This window comes from Cydia pomonella, chromosome 4 (genome assembly GCF_033807575.1).
Source record: "Cydia pomonella isolate Wapato2018A chromosome 4, ilCydPomo1, whole genome shotgun sequence".
Lineage (NCBI taxonomy): Eukaryota > Metazoa > Arthropoda > Insecta > Lepidoptera > Tortricidae > Cydia > Cydia pomonella.
The window spans coordinates 1,759,536-1,781,304 of record NC_084706.1 but is presented as its reverse complement, the minus strand read 5'-3'; the positions used below and the strand labels follow the sequence as shown (position 1 = coordinate 1,781,304).

Genomic DNA, 21,769 nt, shown 5'->3' with positions numbered 1-21,769 from the left:
GTGGTAATATTAGTAATATCATATTACTACTTATTGTAATATTACATTACTATAGACGACGGGAAACGAAGGGTTGCAGGCCAAGTAGATATAGACGGCCGAGCGTAGCGAGGACGTTTAAGGATACGCGGCCGGCAACCCCGTTTCTCGCCGAGATTTGTATAGTGCTTTTCTCAAACCTGCAATGAAATAATAATAAAAAAATAAGATGATGATGATTGTTTTATGTCCTAATGTGATAGGTTATTGAGTGCGTCGGGTTTCAAAGGGGAACTAAAATTTGCGCTAAACACACGTTTTAGGACATACAGCCCTATAAAGTTTTTTTTTTTCAGTCATGCAGAAATTATAAAGGGCTGTATCTCCTACACCGTGCGTCGTAGCGCAAAAATAATCAAATTTTCGTTCGTCTTTGTAACTCGGAAATAATATTTAACAATTACAAGAAAGAAAAAAAAAGAAAAAGACAAAAAAATATGAAATTCCTTTACATATCATCTTCACTCACCGCACTGATATGAGGTATTTCCGGACCTAATTTGAAGTAACTCATATCAACTATTCATTACAAGTTTGAGAAAAAATACATTTCTTTATATGTTGGTTTACTAGTAATCACTAAGCCTTCCAAGTGTGCATCTAATATTTCAGACGATATGACGTACTTAAGATAAAAAATTACCGTGAAACCCACACAAGGAATTTTGTTTAACAGACTTTATATAGAACAATACTTTCGTTTACGTATATGTAACATGATAGGGGAGCCACCGGCATGTTACAATTTATACGTTTTTGAAGAATAAAGAGTGCCTTTACGAGTCGGTGTAGTGAAAAATATATCATCGACAGGTTCTTCTTGCCTTCGCTGTCGGAGATCCTGCAAGCGCCGCCCACCGCCGAGCTGGAGCCGCTGACGGACGGGCAGACCACGCAGACGGACGAGCAGGACATGGGCATGACGTACGCCGAGCTGTCCGAGTTCGGGCGGCTCCGCAAGGCGCAGCACTGCGGGCCCTACACCATGTTCCAGAAGCTCGTGCACAAGTGGAGCGCCCAGTGCACGCCGCGCGAGGTCAGTCACGGCTACACTTGCTATCCGCAGGTTCCGTCCGAGGCCCTACAAGCACCGCCCAGCTGCAGCCGCTGACGGACGGGCAGACCACGCAGACGGACGAGCAGGACATGGGCATGACGTACGCCGAGCTGTCCGAGTTCGGGCGGCTCCGCAAGGCGCAGCACTGCGGGCCCTACACCATGTTCCAGAAGCTCGTGCACAAGTGGAGCGCCCAGTGCACGCCGCGCGAGGTCAGTCACGGCTACACTTGCTATCCGCAGGTTCCGTCCGAGGCCCTACAAGCACCGCCCAGCTGCAGCCGCTGACGGACGGGCAGACCACGCAGACGGACGAGCAGGACATGGGCATGACGTACGCCGAGCTGTCCGAGTTCGGGCGGCTCCGCAAGGCGCAGCACTGCGGGCCCTACACCATGTTCCAGAAGCTCGTGCACAAGTGGAGCGCCCAGTGCACGCCGCGCGAGGTCAGTCACGGCTACACTTGCTATCCGCAGGTTCCGTCCGAGGCCCTACAAGCACCGCCCAGCTGCAGCCGCTGACGGACGGGCAGACCACGCAGACGGACGAGCAGGACATGGGCATGACGTACGCCGAGCTGTCCGAGTTCGGGCGGCTCCGCAAGGCGCAGCACTGCGGGCCCTACACCATGTTCCAGAAGCTCGTGCACAAGTGGAGCGCCCAGTGCACGCCGCGCGAGGTCAGTCACGGCTACACTTGCTATCCGCAGGTTCCGTCCGAGGCCCTACAAGCACCGCCCAGCTGCAGCCGCTGACGGACGGGCAGAAGCTTCGAGCAACACCGGCTTCCGACACGTCGTAAGGAGCCTAGGCGATATCTTACCGTACAAATCTTTCTGCCATTATTTGCGGGGGGAAACGTTCACACAGTCGCACTTCTCACTCACTACATACAAAATCCAATCTGTAATGACGATACAAATACATAGAAAATGACACACGTCAAAGACAAATCTTGCACACCTCGATCTATTTTTGTGTACAGATGAGTCACAACATGCACCGCCGTAGGCACAGTTGTGCCAATGCTTTGGCAGAGAGGAAATAGTATGAATGCCGTCTCTCTTCCCTGTGTTGCTCGAAGGGCAGAAGCGTAACAACTCTGCATAAAATAAATAAATACTTTTGTTTAACAAATAAGGTAGCTAAAAAAATCTCCTTAGATAATTTCAACTATGGGTATCGCTTCTTTTCTTAGTATTGTTGATCCACTAATTCATAAATAGGTTCTCATTGCCAGTTAAAACTATGTCAAGTGCTAAAAACACGACATTTTCCTTAAAAAAAGTGTGAAATAATAGTGCATTGTGCAACGAGGGGGGTAAGTGAAATTTTGGATACGAGGGTGGTTATTATTAAAGGCCCGAGTTTGCAATATTCTTACCCCCGAAGTTACACACAATGTTTATCATCAAACTTGCGAAAAAAAAAACTAAATTATAAACGTAATAATTCTTAAACATTATCAACAGTGATCGGCACGACCCGTGACGCACCGCGGGATTGCGAGCAGAAATCATAATATGGACATGATTAGATTATAACATAACTCCGTGATTTTGTTAAATAGAATAATTTTATTGTATGATATATATTTGCAAATATACGATAAAGTGTTAAATAAGCTTATAAAATGTATAATTAATTATTAAATAAAAAATTGATATATTTCGAATGTTGAATATTTCAATTTGACAGTTTGTGAAATATTAAGTAGCGGCACGTAATTTTGCACTCATACAAAATACGTAAGTGTTAAAACGGTGTAACCATTTCAAGTGCAACTAAACCCTTCGACCGACTACCTGGCTTATCGAAGGTCATTTGCGAATTTTCTATTGTTTGCGTTTGTTTAAACTGGTGCGGTGAAAAAAAGACGGCTAATTGAAATGCCTAAATAAAGAGTTAATGCCATCCTTTTCTAGTTTACTGATAAGGATTGCAACTATTTTCTAATGGCAAATATGTTTACTTATGTTCCTCGGTTCATTAAGTTCGCACGTGTTGTTAAAGTTCCTTATTATCTCAGTGTTTATTTCAACGACTTTGGCTTGTTTTACGGACTCGATAATCTCTTATGTTACACTAACTGGATTTCCTATTGGCTGCTGATTGGACAAAGTGAACTGTTGCTCGTTGGTGTCCTGAATATGACGCGTAGGAGAACTCGGACCTTTCCTCAAACGAACGAACTTGATGTCATTTTATTTAATGGTAAAAATCATTCATCTTCCTGTGTGTCTGATACCTTTATGTACTATAATCGGAAATACTGACTTCCTAAAAAGACCAAAATCTCGGGGCATATCCATGTTAACATAATGATTGAGGTCATTGACACCGTGCGACACGGGTCGTGCCGATCACTGATTATCAAACATTCGTCCGCCATTTTGTAATTTCTTGACAGGTTAGCATCGAGGGCACAGACCTATTCGGCATTCAGCCACGATTAATAATTATGTAAAAATATTTTAAACGGCTGTTAAATTAATCGAATTATTTAATTTTAAACATAAACAAAAATATTAAATTATAAACGTCAGTATTTTAAAAGTAGAACTCATTTATGCTACTTGGTTTGTATGAAAAAGTGACATAATTAAAAAAAAGGGAGTTATAGCTTTTTTTTCCACAATCCATAACTCCCGCGGGAACTAAATAGGCCTTTGTCCTTCACTACACCTGCATGGAATAAGAACTTTTTCGAGCAAGTGTGATGAAAAATCTTTGCAAACTCCGCCATCTTAATACAGGTCGCAGAGAAGGTGAAACACTTCTTCCGCTGCTACGCCATCAACCGGCACAAGATGACGGTGCTGACGCCGGCGTGCCACGCCGAGGCGTACGCGCCGGACGACAACCGCTTCGACCACCGCCCCTTCCTCTACCGCGTGCACTGGAGCTGGCAGTTCAAGGCCATCGACGACGCGGTCAGTGCCACGCCGCTACAACTTTACAGAAACTTGGAAAACTTTCGGTTTTTCGTACTTATTTATTTTATTTATCGTCGTGTAGTACCCACAGCACAGCCTTATTGAGCTTGCTATGGGACTAGTTCCATTTATGTAAGATGATCCTTTTAACATTTATATAATATTATTTATTTATTAAATACTATTTATATATGTCCGCATTTTCTCAATTGGCGTTCAAGAGCTTAAATGAAGAAATATTATTTTTTTTAATAAAAATGCGTTTTTGTTAAGGTTGCACACATGACGAAGCAAAAGGGGGCAGTGAAAAGCGATGGCGATCGGCAAGTTAAAAACGAGCCAGTGAAACCCACCGGCAGCGCTCCCTTCAACATACGCGGCGATCGTAAAGGAGTTCTCATATAAACAATTATATTATCACTATCTTCTTCTTCCTCGCGTTGTCCCGGCATTTTGCCACGGCTCATGGGAGCCTGGGGTCCGCTTGACAACTAATCCCAAGATTTGGCGTAGGCACTAGTTTTTACGAAAGCGACTGCCATCTGACCTTCCAACCCAGAGGGGTAAACTAGGCCTTGTTGGGATTAGTCCGGTTTCCTCACGATGTTTTCCTTCACCGAAAAGCGACTGGTAAATATCAAATGATATTTCGTACGTAAATTCCGAAAAACTCATTGGTACGAGCCAGGGTTTGAACCCGCGACCTCCGGATTGCAAGTCGCACGCTCCTACCGCTAGGCCACCAGCGCTCCCAATTATATTATCACTATAGATATAATAAATAAATTTCTTTACTTCAGACTTTGGTTGTCCTTAGACTTATTAGTATTACACGAACTTACAACTATGTTAGTAACAATACAATATGTGAATTAAAATTAAACTTACATATACTTATTACATCTGTACTCTAAATGAATATAGCATGCTCTAACAGAAATATGTTTTCAGTATCACGATTCGATGGCCAAACTTTAACCGAAATGCTTTTTTGGATTGTCTTTATGTTATTAATACTCTCGTGTCTGCTGTTCTGTTATGGCGAGATTAGTAGAGAACAAAAATAGAATGAAACAGAAATTGTTAGAGTATAAAAAAGGCCGCATACTTATTTTTTTACATGCTCGTAGTACCAAAGATACATTGATTGAGTAAGACGCATAAAATCTAACATTAGTAGCTCCGTCAAAAGTTGACGTTTGACAATTCAGTAACATTTTCAACTTAACTAGCGATATTATTTCCAGCTACTTTCACAACACTAAACTCCATCCTTCACAGACCTGACGAATTCTTTGATATTATTAAAATTAAACATGCATTACTGATTATATAGTTCTTTATTATTTTATTATTTACGTATATAGCATACTGTATACGTATATTTATTATTTGTATATGTTTTGCCTACCTTTGCCTTTTGTATACCTACGTGAACCTAGGCTACGGCCATACAAGCAAAATTACGCTCTAATTTTAAAATGACATGCTTATATTACATGAACATGCAAATAACATCTTGAATACTAGTTTTCGTACCCGTTGTTGACTAATTTTATTATTTAATTTCTTACATCCTTTTGGATATGAAAACGTAAATTGAACTCAATAATAATTTATTATAGAAATTAAATAATAAAATTAGTCAACAACGGGTACGAAAACTAGATGTTATTTGCATGTTCATGTAATATAAGCATGTCATTTTAAAATTAGAGCGTAATTTTGCTTGTATGGCCGTAGCCTAGGTTCACGTAGGTATACAAAAGGCAAAAGTAGGCAAAACATATACAAATAATAAATATACGTATACAGTATGCTATATACGTAAATAATAAAATAATAAAGAACTATATAACCAGTAATGCATGTTTAATTAAATAATCAAGCTATTTTCGTTGACTGAATAAATTTTATATTAGGTATAGGAAAATTATTTATCCAAAATCCGATTACTCTCTAAACTTGGGTCACATATATTGTAACTAGCCCTAGCACAGGCCCCGCTCTTTTTGGGCTGTTACTGCACACTACGTCTTTAAACGCTGGTTTCAATTAAAATGTATAAATAGATATAGTGAAAAGTTTGCTGTACATATTTAATGAATAATAATAATTAAAAAAAATGTTTTGAATGTCAAACTAGGGGGCACGTTTTTTTCTTAGACTTCACCTCTCTGTTACAATCAATATCTTTGGTAGTACGTAAGTAAAGTTTAGTTTACCAATATTGTTTGGCAATCCAAGGAAAAATGTATACCTCTTAAACACGACACCCGTCGGCCAGAAGTCGGCGCACTCGATGGCGTGATCGAAGCTGGAACAACTTCAGTTAGAATGGTACTTCACCAGCGCCAGGCTTCTTTTCATCACACTTGCTCGAAAAGGTTCTTATTTCATGCAGGTGTACTGAAGGACCAAGGCCTATTTTGTTCCTGCGGGAGTTATGGATTGTGAAAAAAAACTCCCTAGGGAGTTATAGCGTCTTTTGTGAAAAAATTGTGTTTATGTTTAAAATTAAATAATTTGATTAATTTAACAGCCGATTAAAATATTTTTACATAATTTTCAATCGTGGCTGAATGCCGAATAGATCTGTGCCCTCGATGCTAACCTGTAAGAAATTACAAAATGGCGGACGAATGTTTGATATGTCACCGTATTTAAGAATTATTTCGTTTAAAATTTAGTTTTTTCTTCGCAAGTGTGATGAAAAACATTGTGTGTAACTCCGGGGGTAAGAATATTACAAACTCGGGTCTATAATAATCACCCTCGTATCCGACATTTCACTTACCCGCCTCGTTGCACATTGTACTATTCAAGAGGGGCTGGTTTTTCGTGGAACATTATCAATATCTTACTCGTAGTAGGTAGTTTGTACTAGTATTAGGACTGTAACCTTCAAGAGGATAATTTGTGTGCAATAAGGTCGTGTATACCTACATATTTTTGGCACTTTGTCCATGTGAATATTTAAAACCTTAGTGATGCTATATTTCTTAACTAACAATATGTGATAAATTTGTTTGCATAGAGACTTTACGTAAATCCATGTTTACACAACTGGGGTGATACGTTGAACAATTAAAATTTGGTATATTTTATCGTCATAAAATATGTGTAAATGTTTTTGTCATTGAATGTATTGATTTGAAATAGGTAGGTACATTTACCTTGAATAACTTGAGCAACTTAGCCTTGCTTATACAATAATTTGGATTTACCAAACTTGACACGAGCGAGATGGATTTTAATTTTTTTTTGTAGGCTGTTTAGAAAACGTGAATTCAAACAAATTAAGGGTACACAGAAAGAACACGTCTAGTCTTTCTTCGGAAATAGTACATTACGATACAAGTGCGAAAAATAGGAAATTCGAAACGAGTGGCGATAAATTAAAACACGACCGAAGGGAGTGTTTTAAATCGACACGAGTTGCGAATTACCTATTCGCACATGTATCGTACAACGTTTTACAGTACATATGGCCCTTTAAATGTTCGACACAGTAACGTAATATACTACTTCTCGCACTAGTGCTATAAAGTAGCCCCATATGTACTGTAATAGTACATTACGATACAAGTGCGAAAAATAGGAAATTCGAAACGAGTGGCGATAAATTAAAACACGACCGAAGGGAGTGTTTTAAATCGACACGAGTTGCGAATTACCTATTCGCACATGTATCGTACAACGTTTTACAGTACATATGGCCGTTTAAATGTTCGACACAGTAACGTAATATGCTACTTTTCGCACTAGTGCTATAAAGTAGCCCCATATGTACTGTAATAGTACATTACGATACAAGTGCGAAAAATAGGAAATTCGAAACGAGTGGCGATAAATTAAAACACGACCGAAGGGAGTGTTTTAAATCGACACGAGTTGCGAATTACCTATTCGCACATGTATCGTACAACGTTTTACAGTACATATGGCCCTTTAAATGTTCGACACAGTAACGTAATATCCTACTTCTCGCACTAGTGCTATAAAGTAGCCCCATATGTACTGTAAAATACATTTTAATCTCAAAATATTGTGTGAATGTAAATACGCACGCATACGCTCACCCGTACAATGTTAACTTCTTTACTTCTAATTGTAATGTACAGTCGAGTTCATAAATATGTATACGTTTCTTCACCTTAATCTTTTGCGATAAGGTGAAAAAATGTATACTTATTTATGAACACGACTGTAAGTGAATTGTAAAAAAAAACTTATGAGAAATAAATTTATTGAACCCAAAAAGCAGAGCTCTTAATGAACTATTACTTTCTGCTATTTCTGCTATCTTGGCTCTACCACCACCCAGTCACAATCTCTAGACAAGGAAATAGATACTCGGATAGGCAGAGCATCAACTGTTTTTGGGAGGCTTTTCGCGCGCGTATGGTGAAACCGTATGCTCACTACGTATACCAAAGTCCTTGTATACCAGACCTGCGTCCTAAGTATATTGCTGTACGCATCAGAAACATGGACTACATACGCGAAACAAGAACGCAAACTCAACGCTTTCCATATGCGCTGCCTGAGGACTATACTTGGAGTTACTTGGCATGATAAAGTTAGTAACGAGGTAGTACTCTCAGGAACACATTGCTGCAGCTTAACTGCAATGTTAAAGCAGAGAAGACTTCGCTGGCTCGGTCACGTTCATCGCATGGACCCTGAGAGATTACCACGCCAAGTAATGCTGGGTCAGATAGCGGGCGTAAAAAGACCTGTTGGGCGTCCAACTCTACGTTTTAAGGATTCCTGCAAGCGGGACATGGACAGTTTTGGCATTCGGACCGACGGTTGGGAGAAACGCGCCGAAATGAGACCGGAGTGGCGTCGCGACATTAAAGTCGGAATATCAAAGCACGACGATGACTGGCTGGAGCACCTTAAGCAGAAAAGTCTTCGTCGTGCTCTACCACCTGCGAACTCAGGATTTGTATGCGATCGATGTGGAAAGAAATGTCGCGCTGCTATAGGACTTTATAGCCACCAACGGCGATGCCCAGCCCCATAAACCCACAAGCGCCGCAACAAGCATCTACAACAGATGGTGTGGCCAATGATGATGTACTTATATCTTCTGTTAACACTTTTTTTACTTTAACTAAAACTGGTCACGGAATTAACGTACATTTTTACATTGCTCCAATCTTTAAAAACGCGATTACTCAAAATGTTACTAAAGTACCTAGACATATTCATTCTGTGTACCCTTCTTCTTAACCCTTCAAATATTGTTAATGAATTTGAGGCTATGTAGACATGTAATAATTGTCAGTGTGTTGACTATAGTAGTCTTCATGGCTATGATGGTTGCACTGTTATAGTCAGTCTATTTTTCGTCAGGTACGCTCTCAAACATAGAACTGTTTCTAATTTTGAATGTCAAATATATACGTTTAAAATGTGATAAAAAGGCACAAAACCAATTAAAACAAACGGCAATCAAACAAATAATATTTTACTATTATTTACGAAATGTAGAGCGTTGATTATTTTCCTAATAAATACAATTTTTAGACCTACTGGTATTTTGTTTTATTAGCTCCTTGGCCCATAGTAAAAGCCTGGGGGCACAATCGATGATAGAAAACGCCAATCGACACTTAAATAATGTATGGAAATTGTAATGAATCAAAATCCTTGGTACAAACAATTACTTTTATTTTACTCCAAGTTCTTACTTCAACACTCTTCAACAATCTTAACTAACAGTAGCCTTCAATGTATCTTACACCCCATGGTACGTTATATTTATACTTTCTCATGAATAGAATTGGCGGGTACAGTCAGCGTCAAATTGTTCGGTACACCATATATTTAGTATGGTGTACCGAACTATTTGGCCACGTTGACTGCTACGGAGTATTTGACGTTGACTGCACGAAGGAAGGGTCATTTTCGCGAGTACCGACAGACTAATTAACAAATATTCGGGTAAACATAATCACATTTGTTATCACGACTCACTGAATGCCATTAGTTTTACATATCTCAACACTAAATAATTATAATTTATTCTCGAAATCTTATGAAATATCACACATGACTTTTCATATCTGTAATCCCGATACATATTTTCTGAGGCGACGTGGGCCACCGCCTACGGCCTTGCGGTCCGAGGGGCCTCGCGCCTCAAATAAGTGTAACTCGGACACAACGTAAAAATGCACGTTATTTCTTACTCCACCAGACGGCCTCGCTAAATGTACCTTGCCCACAAATTTTGGTCTTGCCCCGCTACTGCATATTTTCGTTCCGTTTGAATCGTTTGGCGTTTGTCGATGTACGGTTGTCATCTTAGCTAGGCCGACTAAAGGGCCTAAGCGAAATTACTTCGCTGCCCCTCCTGCGTGTAGCTGTGGATGTATAGTTTATAATAAGGCATTAAACAAATTACTTGATATTGACCACTGCAAGCTACGAGTATTTACGATTTTACTGCAATAAATATAATGCAAGAAACCGAACCGAAACCGAAAAAAAGAAATTCTCCGAAGAACTGAAAAAAAAGGAACTTGTCTTGACGATTTTACAAATAAAAATGGAATGTTCAGACATGGTTCAGTCCAAAGATATATACATAGTGTAACACGAGGAAACCAAAAGATTATAACCACGCATTTCTGAACCCAAAAGAAGAAAAAAATGCTGTATGAAGTTTACATTGTAAAGTTCGCAAAAAAAAAGTTTTTATTTTTTGTATTTGTATATAAAAAGTAAATGTTATAGGTAAATCTGGCGATTAAAATGATTTTATCCTTTTTTTCGTAAAACCTAGTTTTTGCAAAGTGTTACTTGTCACTTTATGACATCTATCAATAAGGTATTTAGTTTAGACTATAATGGCATCATCGCAATCAAAAAGGCGTTTTGCACTAAGTTACAATACGCCTTTTAAAATTGGTATTAAAACTCTGAAACTAGGCGAATTCCAGAAAAAAATATGTGAAATTTTAGTCTATTAATGTGATAGAAATACACTGTTAAAATCTTTCGGGTTCCTGGTGTTACACCGTGTTTAACTCCGTATAAGATAAATAAAGTATAAGAAAGAAACGTACCTCGAAAAATCAAGAAAAATGTATGTACGAATAGATGGCGATATACCGTCAGGTGACAAGCAAAACTCACTAATTACCAACCACAAGTTCATAGCCATAATGAATCATATGGCTACTAAAATAAGGTTGACTTTTGTTTGTACCTTTGGCCTATGCTGGAGTAAAGGGCAACCCCGTTTGATATGCACATATCAGTGAAAGAACAGCCAGAACAGGGGTCACTAGCCATATGCTATTCTAGTTTTACTCTTGTATCGAAGGATGGCAGTAAATTTAGTAGACTACAAAACTTCCTCTATACAAAATTTTCTTTGTTCAGACTGAAGGCTCTGTTTTTATCCTGAGCAGTCATTAATGCTTATTTGAAGAGGTTTACCTAGTTCAAAGAATAAATCGTGCCTCGAATTTGGCAGCTGAAGTAGATGTCGCTGTACAACCAGTGGGGCGACATAATATTGTGTCCCAAGATTTTTATTTTCATTCCGTTACCATTTATCATAGATTTTGTGTGACGGCAACAGAATGGAAGGAACGAAAAAGGTATGGAAATATTGGGACACTTATTTTTCCTATTGGGATCATTATAAAATGGTTAATATAACCTCTCCCACATTTTTTTATTCCATTTCATTAATTTAATTTCATTTATTCACCATAAAGTAATATGTGCATTACATGGTATGTCGTTACAAACAATCAAATAATTAATATAATTCCAATACACTATAATACATAAAAAATAGTTGTTTTCAAGCAAAATAATTACGTAAATTCTATTTAATTACTTTACATTATGCAAAGTTTTTTATATCAATATCACAGTTTAAATATTCAGTCACAGAGTAGAAGGCATGCTTCCTGAAATAATTAGATATTTTATTCTTAAAGCTATTAGTTGGGAGGTTAGTTATTTCCAATGGCAGCTTCCATTTACGACCAATGGCCATGAGGAAACTTATGAGTAAAAGACTATCGATTTATTCGAAGTGGTATTTAATATCAGTTACTGTTCACAATTTTGGTTTTTCATTGGCGTCATAACGAATGCTTAGGAACATTTATGAAATCTCTTATATATATTTATTTAAAATAATTTCATTTTCCGATATTATTTACGTACACTTCTTCAATGTTTCTTACAGCCATCTTAAAAAGGCATGTTTTCTGCGAAACCTGCAACGAAACAATTATTTAGTTCAAAATGAATCAAATAATAAACTGCCGTCCAGCGATCTGTCGTCTATTACGGAGATTTGATAGGAGGTGGAGATGAAAATAATGCTCTAAAATACATATCATTATTTATTTTATTTTATTTAAAGGCACACTAAACAGACAACATTCAAATTTGTTTTTCAATATATAGAAAGGTAGGTATTATATAAGAATGCCATCCAAAATAAGCATGCACAGCGAGATAAAATTAAAACGAGCAATAACTAACCTAAAATTATAAAAAAAAATGTATATCCTAAAACTACACTAAATTAGGTACCGAATAACTAACTAACTAACTAACTATTGTGGCGCAGTGATCCAAAGAGGGTCTTGGCCTCCAAAACGAGAGAATGCCACCTGTCCCGATCCTGTGCCACTTCCTGCCAGTTGTCGGCTTTGAGTTGGCACAGATCCGCCTGTACACTGTCGCTCCAGCCGAATAACATGAATAATTTTAATATGTCAAATTGCTTAATATTAGGTATTGTGAAGTATGATGGCCGAGAACCCTAACAGCCTGCCTCTTGAATGCTGCCAGCCGTGAAACGAAAATGTCAATTTCTCTATTTTTGTATACCAAATCATTGTACTCACGGCACATTCTGACGATTGGATTGTAAAAAGAGGTATTATTTCTGTAGACCTGAAGGGCGAAAGTCTTAGGAGCACGGAATCTAAATCGAGGAGTATTGAATGTGACTAGGGATAGTAAGCTGGGTGAGTCAGTTTTATTTTTATGATGTAGAAGTTTGTGAAGGAATAATAAGTCATGTAAGAGACGACGAAATTCAGGGGAGGATATGTTAAGTGTTTGTAGTCTCTGTTCATAACTATGACGTATGAGATCATGTTTGTAACGATAGGACATGAGCCTAATGCATTTTTTCTGAATTCGCTCAATGTTGTTAGAGTTAGAGTTAAGAGGTAAGTGATACGAAGTTCACCGGGTCATCTAGTAATGAATATTATAAATTAAAATAGAACAACAAGTACGTATTTCAGCTAATTTCACGACGCTCACACTGTTTACTTACGTTATCATGGAGGGGGTATCAAAGCACTGTTGGGTTAAACGTTGAACGCAACCTTGTTGGAAGTCGCATAAGAAGTTTCACTTCAATTTTAGCACACCTTTATAACATTATAAAAAATACCACTTCTGGCGCCTCTGTAACGCTATACTTAGTTTGCCTTTGAAATTTCATTTAAAAACATCAGTATGTAGTAATAACGTTATACCATAGCAAAACGATATGAAAACCGTAACGTTACAAGAATATCGATATAAATAATAACACTAACGTTGATAGAAATTCTTCTATATTATACCTATGGAAGTAGTCGCGTGATTTTCGTTTGGCTTTTGTGTACGGCTGTCATTGGGCTAGAGCTCCTGAAATGCTATGATGATATTTAGGTTGCATAAGTAATGCATATGATATGAATATAGTAAGTACCTATAGTTTGCGCTCGAATATCCACGAAGTGAATAGGGTTGTTTCCATCTACAAATCTTAGGGCAGAATTGTATCCCAATAAATTCTTATCGATTATATCACACTCACTCACTCACTGCTGAACAGAGTACGCGGCAGCTCCAACACCATCCTGAGCATGTTCGCTGAACGCTTGAACTGCCCCATGACAAAACACTGGGTAGAAATCATCACTGGCCAAACAAAGTGATGATTTCTACCTAGTGCCGCTAATAATTAATTAATTTAATTTATTTTTGTAATCATTTATTATGTTTGTAGCTGCTAAATTTGTTATTTAATTTATTTTAGTATTTTTGTAATGTGTCTTATGGGTTGGTATACCTAAAATATTTTTTTATTTTTTTATATATACATGTTAAACTACCTCTAGTGGACCTCTAATGACCATATTTTTGTAAATAATAAATTTAAAATATCTTTTACCACTTGTCACGTGACCCAAGTCGAAATGACATTGAAGATTCTGATGACGTCACAACTCTTGGTTTGACACTGGGCTTCGAGAGAGCAGCACTTCGAGATATTTGGCATCAAAGTTGAAGAAGTTTAGGCCAAAAAACTGGTTTTCTGGCCATAACTTTTTTGTTATTTAATTTAAAATTAGTAAAAAGAGATGGCGGGATGCAGGGATCGGAAACCGGTATTTTTTGTATGGGAACGAAAACGGTATTTTTTCGTTCTTTGTTAATTATTTCATTTCTAATTGGGCAATCTAATAATACGAAGTCGTTATCTAAAAACACAACCGAGTCCTATATTTGGAGTATAAAATAAACCGAAATATATGTTTATTTCAAAGTTTTTCCAAAAAACCGGTTCCGATCCCTGGCGGGATGACCTCGACGCTTTTTGCAGAGACTGGCGGGAACATACTTCAAACCGTGATGAGTGGCGGAAAAAAGGGGAGGCCTTTGCCCAGCAGTGGGACACAAAATAGGCTATTAAAAAAAGAAAAAAAAAATTAAATTAAACTTTCTGATAAATTTTTAGAGACGTCAAAGACGAACCCAAATATGTAGATCTTATATATGTAAGATCCTTCATAGCAATCTAGTAACGAAAATAGTGTTTGTTTACAAAATGTTTATAAAAATCATAAAAAATAAGCATTAATTTTTTTCAAAATCCGGCAGACAAAAATGGAGATAAAAGATTAAAGAACCGATAGCCGTTCGATGAAGCCCCTTAACATAGAACGTATTACAAGCGTTTCAAAAAATTGGAAACAACCCTATTGGTTATATATTCTAGTTTCAGTAGTTCATAATGTAAATAAGTTATTGTAAATAACATGTGATTAATGATTATTGTAGGTAAAGCCTGACAATAGTTTATTTAACCCTGAGATAGTGACGCTGCAAACAGCTTACGTATGGCAATAATGTGCGTACGTCATGTATAGTCGGGGTAGTGGGCATTGGCTTCATGTTGATACTCGTATAATGTCAAAACATTGCTTACAGAGAATTCGGTTCTTTCAATTTCGTCAAAATCTGATTCTAAATATTCAATATTTATATATTTTTCGTTTTCCGACTCTGACGATTTCTGATTATCATCAAATGTTGTGTCGCTATCAGGACCAATTAATAGAATCAGGCGCTACTTTGCGGAAATCCATGCTAATTAAAGCAAGAAATATTACTTTGCTAATCCGCGAGAAAATAACGTGCTAGTCAATCAGTGCTAACCCGTTATACTTACTTGCGTATTTTTACATGCAATTAATGTCCCCACCTTCCCACCGCAAAAATAAATACGCAAACCCACCACCAAAAGTACAAAACTCGACGCGTGTTTCGCCTCTCTACGAGGCATCCTCAGGAGATGCTGGAGATGTTGACGGTCTGACACCTGACAACTGAATCAGTCACTGAGTCAGTCAGTCAAACGTATCAGTCAGTAGGTAGGTACTATTAATGTGCCACATTGACCTTTATTATTAAGTTAATGTTGTATTAAGCAAACGATACCAATGCTTAGAAGTAAAGGAAAAGTGAAAAAAAAAAAAATCATTCAAGATGGTGTTTGTTTTCCACTACTCATTAAGTTATCCCAAAACTTACCGTCACACATATCAAAAACTTCATCAAAGGCAGTCTTAGCCATCTTAATAGGAACTTCAGCGATATGGCCATGGCCATGGCCATGTCGGTGTTTGTGATGCGGTTTAGGCGTGGTAGTAGGCGCACAATCTGAAAAGCAAACTAGGAGGTATTATCATTACTTGGAATAACGGCAATAAGTTCGACCGTGTGCATTACATATGTCAGGTCAGATCAACTGGATCATTTTGTTTTAATCTGTAGAAAATGAGTTCATACTAAAATACCACTTTACTCGTTTTTACCTCGACCTGGAACGAAATGGAGAGATAATTACAGAAATAGCTGGAATATTTATAAAAATCTAACTGTCGATTTATTGACCGAGCGTTACTGAAGGTCTGTGTTTCAGCTTGGGCAAGAATGCTTTCGTATGTCCGTTTCGTATGATGTTTTCTACAGGTCGCAATTCTCAATCGATTCTCGTGAAATTTTGTGAGCGGTAGTTAGAATTTTTCTGTTTTCGTTTCGTTTGTTAAAAAATGTTCAAAATGGCAGCGTAAAGGACTCAAGTATCAGTAGGTAGGGTAGGGTAGTAAGTGAAGTACCATACCAATTAAGACTTGTGAGTTGGCTGTGATAATGACCACATAATGACTCAACAAAGTGAATAAGTATTTTTATTTTTACATTTTTAAGGTAATGAAGCTTATTGCGAGGTCTTCAGCTCATACAGCCACTAGTTATTAGTAGCGAAATTATAATCTATCATCTCAGAATTGAGTCAGAATACATTAATTCGTTATGACATCAGTGCCCCTAGTGTAAATTTAGTCGATAGCGAAACGTGACGTACGCGTTTGCGTTAAGTCTCATTTTGTATGGGTTTTTGAACAGCGCGCAAAGCGGGACGTTTTGGAAAGTCAAAAATCTCATACAAAATGACACTTAACGCAAACTTTCCAAAACGTCCCGCTTGGCGCGCTGTTCAAAAACCCATACAAAATGAGACTTAACGCAAACGCGTACGTAACGTTTCGCTGTCGAAAATATTTACACTAGGGGTACTGAAATATTCATGTGTAGAGTCTGGCTACCGAAATATTACACAGATTTTTGGCGGGAAATTAAAAAAAAAACTTGGGCTGGTCACACTTTGTGTAATAGGAACTATAGTTTTGATACTAGAACATATTTTTGATTTTCTGTGCACACGTAAGGTACCTAAGGAAATCAGTTAAATTTACGTTGACGTGCACTTAAAGTCAGCTCACATGGTGACTACACTGGCACTTAACTGGCAGCGATTTTCATGGCCATGGCAATATATATATGTATATATAAATATACATATACAATCTTAAAATAAATAAATATTTTAATAGATTTATTTACTTCATTATAATCGAAGTCTTGAATCTTATTAATCATTGTCACTTATTATTGAATTAGCTTCATTATAACCAGAGATATCTTCATTTGAATTGGATGCTCTTAAATCGGATATGTGGATTAAAAATTCTTGCATATCGTTTGATATCATTTACTAAATGGTATTTTATTAGAGATCCAGAAAATAAATTAGAAGCACATATTATTATGCATGAAATGACAAAGTATCAAAACCGTTTATCAAATACTGTAAGAACTATAATGAAAAATTTTCTGATATTGATATATTCCATTTATCATTACAGCAGTTTGTTTCTGCAATAAAATGTACAACTAATAATAATATTGATTAGTTAGTATATTTCAGCATACTTGCCAATTTGTTAATATTGTTTTCAACAGTTAGTGTTATTTGAGTTTTGCATGTTTTAATATTAATGTAAATTTCTGAGCAACATAATTGTTATTATTCATTAGTGGAAACTGTTTGGCTTATGAATGTGTAATCTGATTAACTATATGTGTTGTTTTTGCCTGTTTGTTTCCCAAAGGTTTAAATAAATAAATAAATAAACATGAATGAACTGTATATTTATGAAAATTAATACATTTAATATGAATATACTTACCAATTTCGTGTTGGATATTAATTACTTAGGGGGACTATTGAATTGGTAATAATTTAGTATTAGAACCTTTTTGAACTGTGTACGATTTTATCCCGTTTCGACATTATTTTATACATAAATCTTGATATTTTTGTAAATAAAAATACTCAATGACATATAAATGGCAGAAGTTTGTTTACTTTTTATTAGACAGGTGTTTTATTGCTATTTAAACCGGATAATGTTAGTTCCCATTTCTGCCACGACTCTTCTCTTTCCGCACAGACTCTACCCTAAAACTTTTTTTGGAGTTCTTATTTTACCGTTTTGTCGCCATGCATGATTTATGTATTCATACCTAATTGCAGGTTCCTAGCACTAACCATCACGGAGCAAAGCCGCGGACGGACGGACAGACGGACATGGCGAAACTATGAGGGTTTCGAGGTGACTACGAAATCCTAAAAGCGCTACTATTTTACTAAACTTTGAACTTTGAACTGCTTAAGTAACATCAATTTCAACGAAATTGGGTGTTAACAGCCTCTTAAAGGGTAATGATTGTAATGAAGAGTGAAATCTATGAAAAACGGCCCCTTAGTTTGAGAGCCCAAACAGACCGTACTGCATGTACTGTGTCCTTTGTTTTGTGGAATCTATGAAAAACGGCCCCTTAGTTTGAGAGCCCAAACAGACCGTACTGTACTGTGTCCTTTGTTTTGTGGAATCTATGAAAAACGGCCCCTTAGTTTGAGAGCCCAAACAGACCGTACTGTACTGTGTCCTTTGTTTTGTGGAATCTATGAAAAACGGCCCCTTAGTTTGAGAGCCCAAACAGACCGTACTGTACTGTGTCCTTTGTTTTGTGGAATCTATGAAAAACGGCCCCTTAGTTTTTGAGCCCAAACAGACCGTACTGCATGTACTGTGTCCTTTGTTTTGTGGAATCTATGAAAAACGGCCCCTTAGTTTGAGAGCCCAAACCGACCGTACTGTACTGTGTACGACTTTTGACAGAGTTACCACATGCACGGAGCTCAAAGAATGTCGAATGTCGAATTCAAAGTATGAAATTGTCAGGCATCATTAATGCCAGTGTACGTTCGAATTGGCCTGTATGTTGCCTCGGAACAGGCCAGTAAGTAATTCAAATAATAGTTGCACCTAAACTAAAATATTCCAGTTAGTTCTGGGTCATAGCGCCCATAGCTGTGAGATTTTGATTTATAGTCGAGTCGGTTTTACCGAATGGCGGGGCAAGACCAAAATTTGGTGTGGCTAAGTAACATTTAGCGAGGCCCTCTGGTGGCGCAAGAAGTAACGAATAAATTTACACGTTGCGTCCTTGCGTCCGAGTTATACGTATTTGAGGCGCGAGGCCCCTCGGACTGCGAGGCCGTAGGCGATCGCCCACGCCTAGCGCGGCCTCTGGGGTTACGGTACCTAGTTCGTTTGTAAATTAAATGTTTTTGTAAAACCAGGCGCGACTTACCGTCATCATCGTCGTCACCATCATCTTGAGCCGGTGGAGTTTTATGTTTTTTGGCATCTTTGGCTGCTTTTTCTGCGTCTTTCACAGCATCTTTAGCACCTTTTTTAGCATCTTCGGCATCTTTTTTACCATCTTCAGCAGCTTTTTTTCCATCTTTGGCGGCGTCCTTTGCAGCGTCTTTGGCTTTATCAGCGGCACCTTGTAGGTATAAATATGGAAATTAAAATTTTGGGGATTCTTTGATACTGAACTGTTGTTTCCTTCCAACTTTTGACACAAAGGTAATTTGTAATCGATTTGACAAATGTAATTTATTGGTATTATAGTTATTTTAAAAGGGGGCAAAGTTCTTGTTTAACCTCGTGCCCTAAAATTTTCGTCTCGCCCAAAATTCCACTTTTCGAACCACGAATTTTAGAACCTTTTGCTTGTTCATGTGGGTCTGGGGGCACGGTAGTGCCCCGCCAAGGCGAGCCACGCGAAGTACCTTTGTAGCGTTTTTTACCTAAGTAAGTACATCTTTTTACTAAGAAGGGAAGATTTTTGCTATAACTCAAAACCGGCTTATTTTTTGACCCATGGATTAAAAGTAAGAGAGGGGTTGCATATATTTTTTCTTTCGGAGCGATTACTTAAAAAAATGGTTGTTGAAGACCCTTATTTGTTTTGAATGACAATGATGTCGGGGAGGTAACCTAAATCACAATGATTGATTAATATATCCATGCCAAATTGCTGCTTTCTAGCTTTAATGATCACGGTGTAAAGCCTTGGTCGGACAGACAGACAGACGGACATGATGAAACTAATAGGTTCCGTAGTAAAGTAGGAACTAAAAAACCTACACCATCATGTGGAAAACAAAGAAAATCACTTTATTTTTCAGTTCCACACTTTTAATCAGTCTATAGCTAACCAAAATTACTAAATATAAACCGCTTCAGTTAGACGATTGGCGTATAATATAATTATTATAACATCAGTCTCAATAAAATAGTGGTACTTTACTAACCTTTGTCTTTGTCCTCTGGTCTCGCACACTGAAATTTAAATATGCAAACATATTATTAAACTTCTTATTGCATACTTACTTACACAATAATATACATCACATGCTCGAAGGCATAGGTAAATAATGTCATAATTCTGCAGATTATACTTTTATACCATAATACTTGCCTTATTATATATATAAAATTTATAATTAATTATATAAAAAAATCGAAAATTCGTTATCTAACTTCTCTATCACTCTTGAATATACGAGCGATGAAGAGGCAGATAACGAAATTTCGATTTTCACGTTTCCCGTTAGGTCCTTTGGGGCGGTTTGTTTATACCGCCTTGATGCATCAATGTCATATTATATTATCTGTGAAAAATTGACCAAATTTTTTTTAACGCACAGGTGTATAACTAACTCTATGATTTATGAAACGTGCTAGTGCTGCCTTCTGGCGGCAGAACATTGCAGTAATACTCCCTATATTAGACCAGTTTACTGAATCTGCTGTCGATGAAAGAAATAACCCACTAAAAGAAGCGAGATATTGGTAATTACAGGGGATTTTTTTTCTGGGAATTTGTGAAAAAAAAATAGCAGTTGTTATGTACCACTGGAAACAACTTGGTGATAATGATAACTAATAAGAATCTAAATGTCACTTACAATATGTGCAACCAGGAGGCCAAGGATTAAAACACAAAATATTTTTCTCATGATGCCGAAGAGCAACCGACCAAATCGCGCTGTTCCTGATCGAACACTAAATTCAAATTCTTAAGAAATAACAAGTTGATACTTACTGCCACTTGTACAAATAACATGCGCACATTGACTGTTTTAACAGGTAAGTACATAATTGTGTCACTAACTAATAATTTATTATCGTCTGAACTAATTTCATGGCCAACTATTTGCTTGATGGAGGGATGGCCAAAGGCGGCGGGCGCGGTACCGCGATGTTTAACTTCACAGTAATCACAGTTTAATTAGTAGGTATGCTAGCAGTTCATCAAATAAGTATTCAGAATTGTTAACCATACTGGTGCCTACTATATTATAGTACTAAAGGTTGAAAATAACTAATCGTTATTTGGTTGGAAGTGATATTCAAATAAATGGATCACATGAAAACGTTCATACCTCGGCAAGACGAGCCAAGCGAAGTACAAGGGCATTACCGTCACATGGGCTATAAAATGAACAATTTATTCAGTGGTCATTACTTTTCTGTTATACAATAGTTCTTGTAGTAGGTAACGAAACTTCCAAGCCACATATTTTGATTAAGGTGTAGAGTTAGGGCGTTTAGAGCTAGAAGCTTGGCTCGACATGATATCTGATAAGATAACTTTTTGCTGTTTTTGACAGTGCAACAAGCCATATGGGAGTCTTGGCAA

The 21,769-nt window shown here is 37.5% G+C and overlaps 2 protein-coding genes across 4 annotated transcripts in view; one reads left to right on the top strand and one right to left on the bottom strand.

The window, feature by feature from the left end:
- The window catches only part of LOC133516828 (glutamine-dependent NAD(+) synthetase), a 43,428-nt gene extending 33,855 nt beyond the window's left edge, over positions 1-9,573 (top strand). For 2 of the 3 annotated variants that reach the window (XM_061849818.1, XM_061849817.1), the window contains exon 11: positions 853-1,332. In XM_061849818.1, the coding sequence (XP_061705802.1) occupies positions 853-1,150 (298 nt within the window). In that variant the 3' untranslated portion in view covers positions 1,151-1,332. Of the gene's footprint in view, positions 1-852; positions 1,333-3,850; positions 4,028-4,303 lie in introns of those variants that run through there. The other variant, XM_061849819.1, reaches the window with a different exon arrangement.
- Positions 9,574-12,088: 2,515 nt separating this feature from the next.
- On the bottom strand, positions 12,089-21,222 carry LOC133516825 (uncharacterized). The gene is made up of 5 exons (XM_061849812.1): positions 21,036-21,222; positions 20,379-20,406; positions 19,367-19,564; positions 15,896-16,024; positions 12,089-12,285 (listed from the first exon to the last, which is right to left on the bottom strand). Exons 1-5 carry the CDS (start codon positions 21,084-21,086, stop codon positions 12,260-12,262), a joined length of 432 nt encoding a protein of 143 aa, XP_061705796.1. The 5' UTR covers positions 21,087-21,222; the 3' UTR covers positions 12,089-12,259.
- Between the last annotated feature and the right edge of the window lie 547 nt (positions 21,223-21,769).

Bases quoted from the DNA above. Each gene is read 5' to 3' on its own strand.
- LOC133516825 (XM_061849812.1), bottom strand. From the start codon at position 21,086: ATGAGAAAAATATTTTGTGTTTTAATCCTTGGCCTCCTGGTTGCACAT. The intron at 20,407-21,035 runs GTAAGTGACATT...TTTAAATTTCAG, and splicing joins GCCTCCTGGTTGCACATATT to TGTGCGAGACCAGAGGACAA. The intron at 16,025-19,366 runs GTAAGTCGCGCC...TTTGCTTTTCAG, and splicing joins TGGTGACGACGATGATGACG to ATTGTGCGCCTACTACCACG.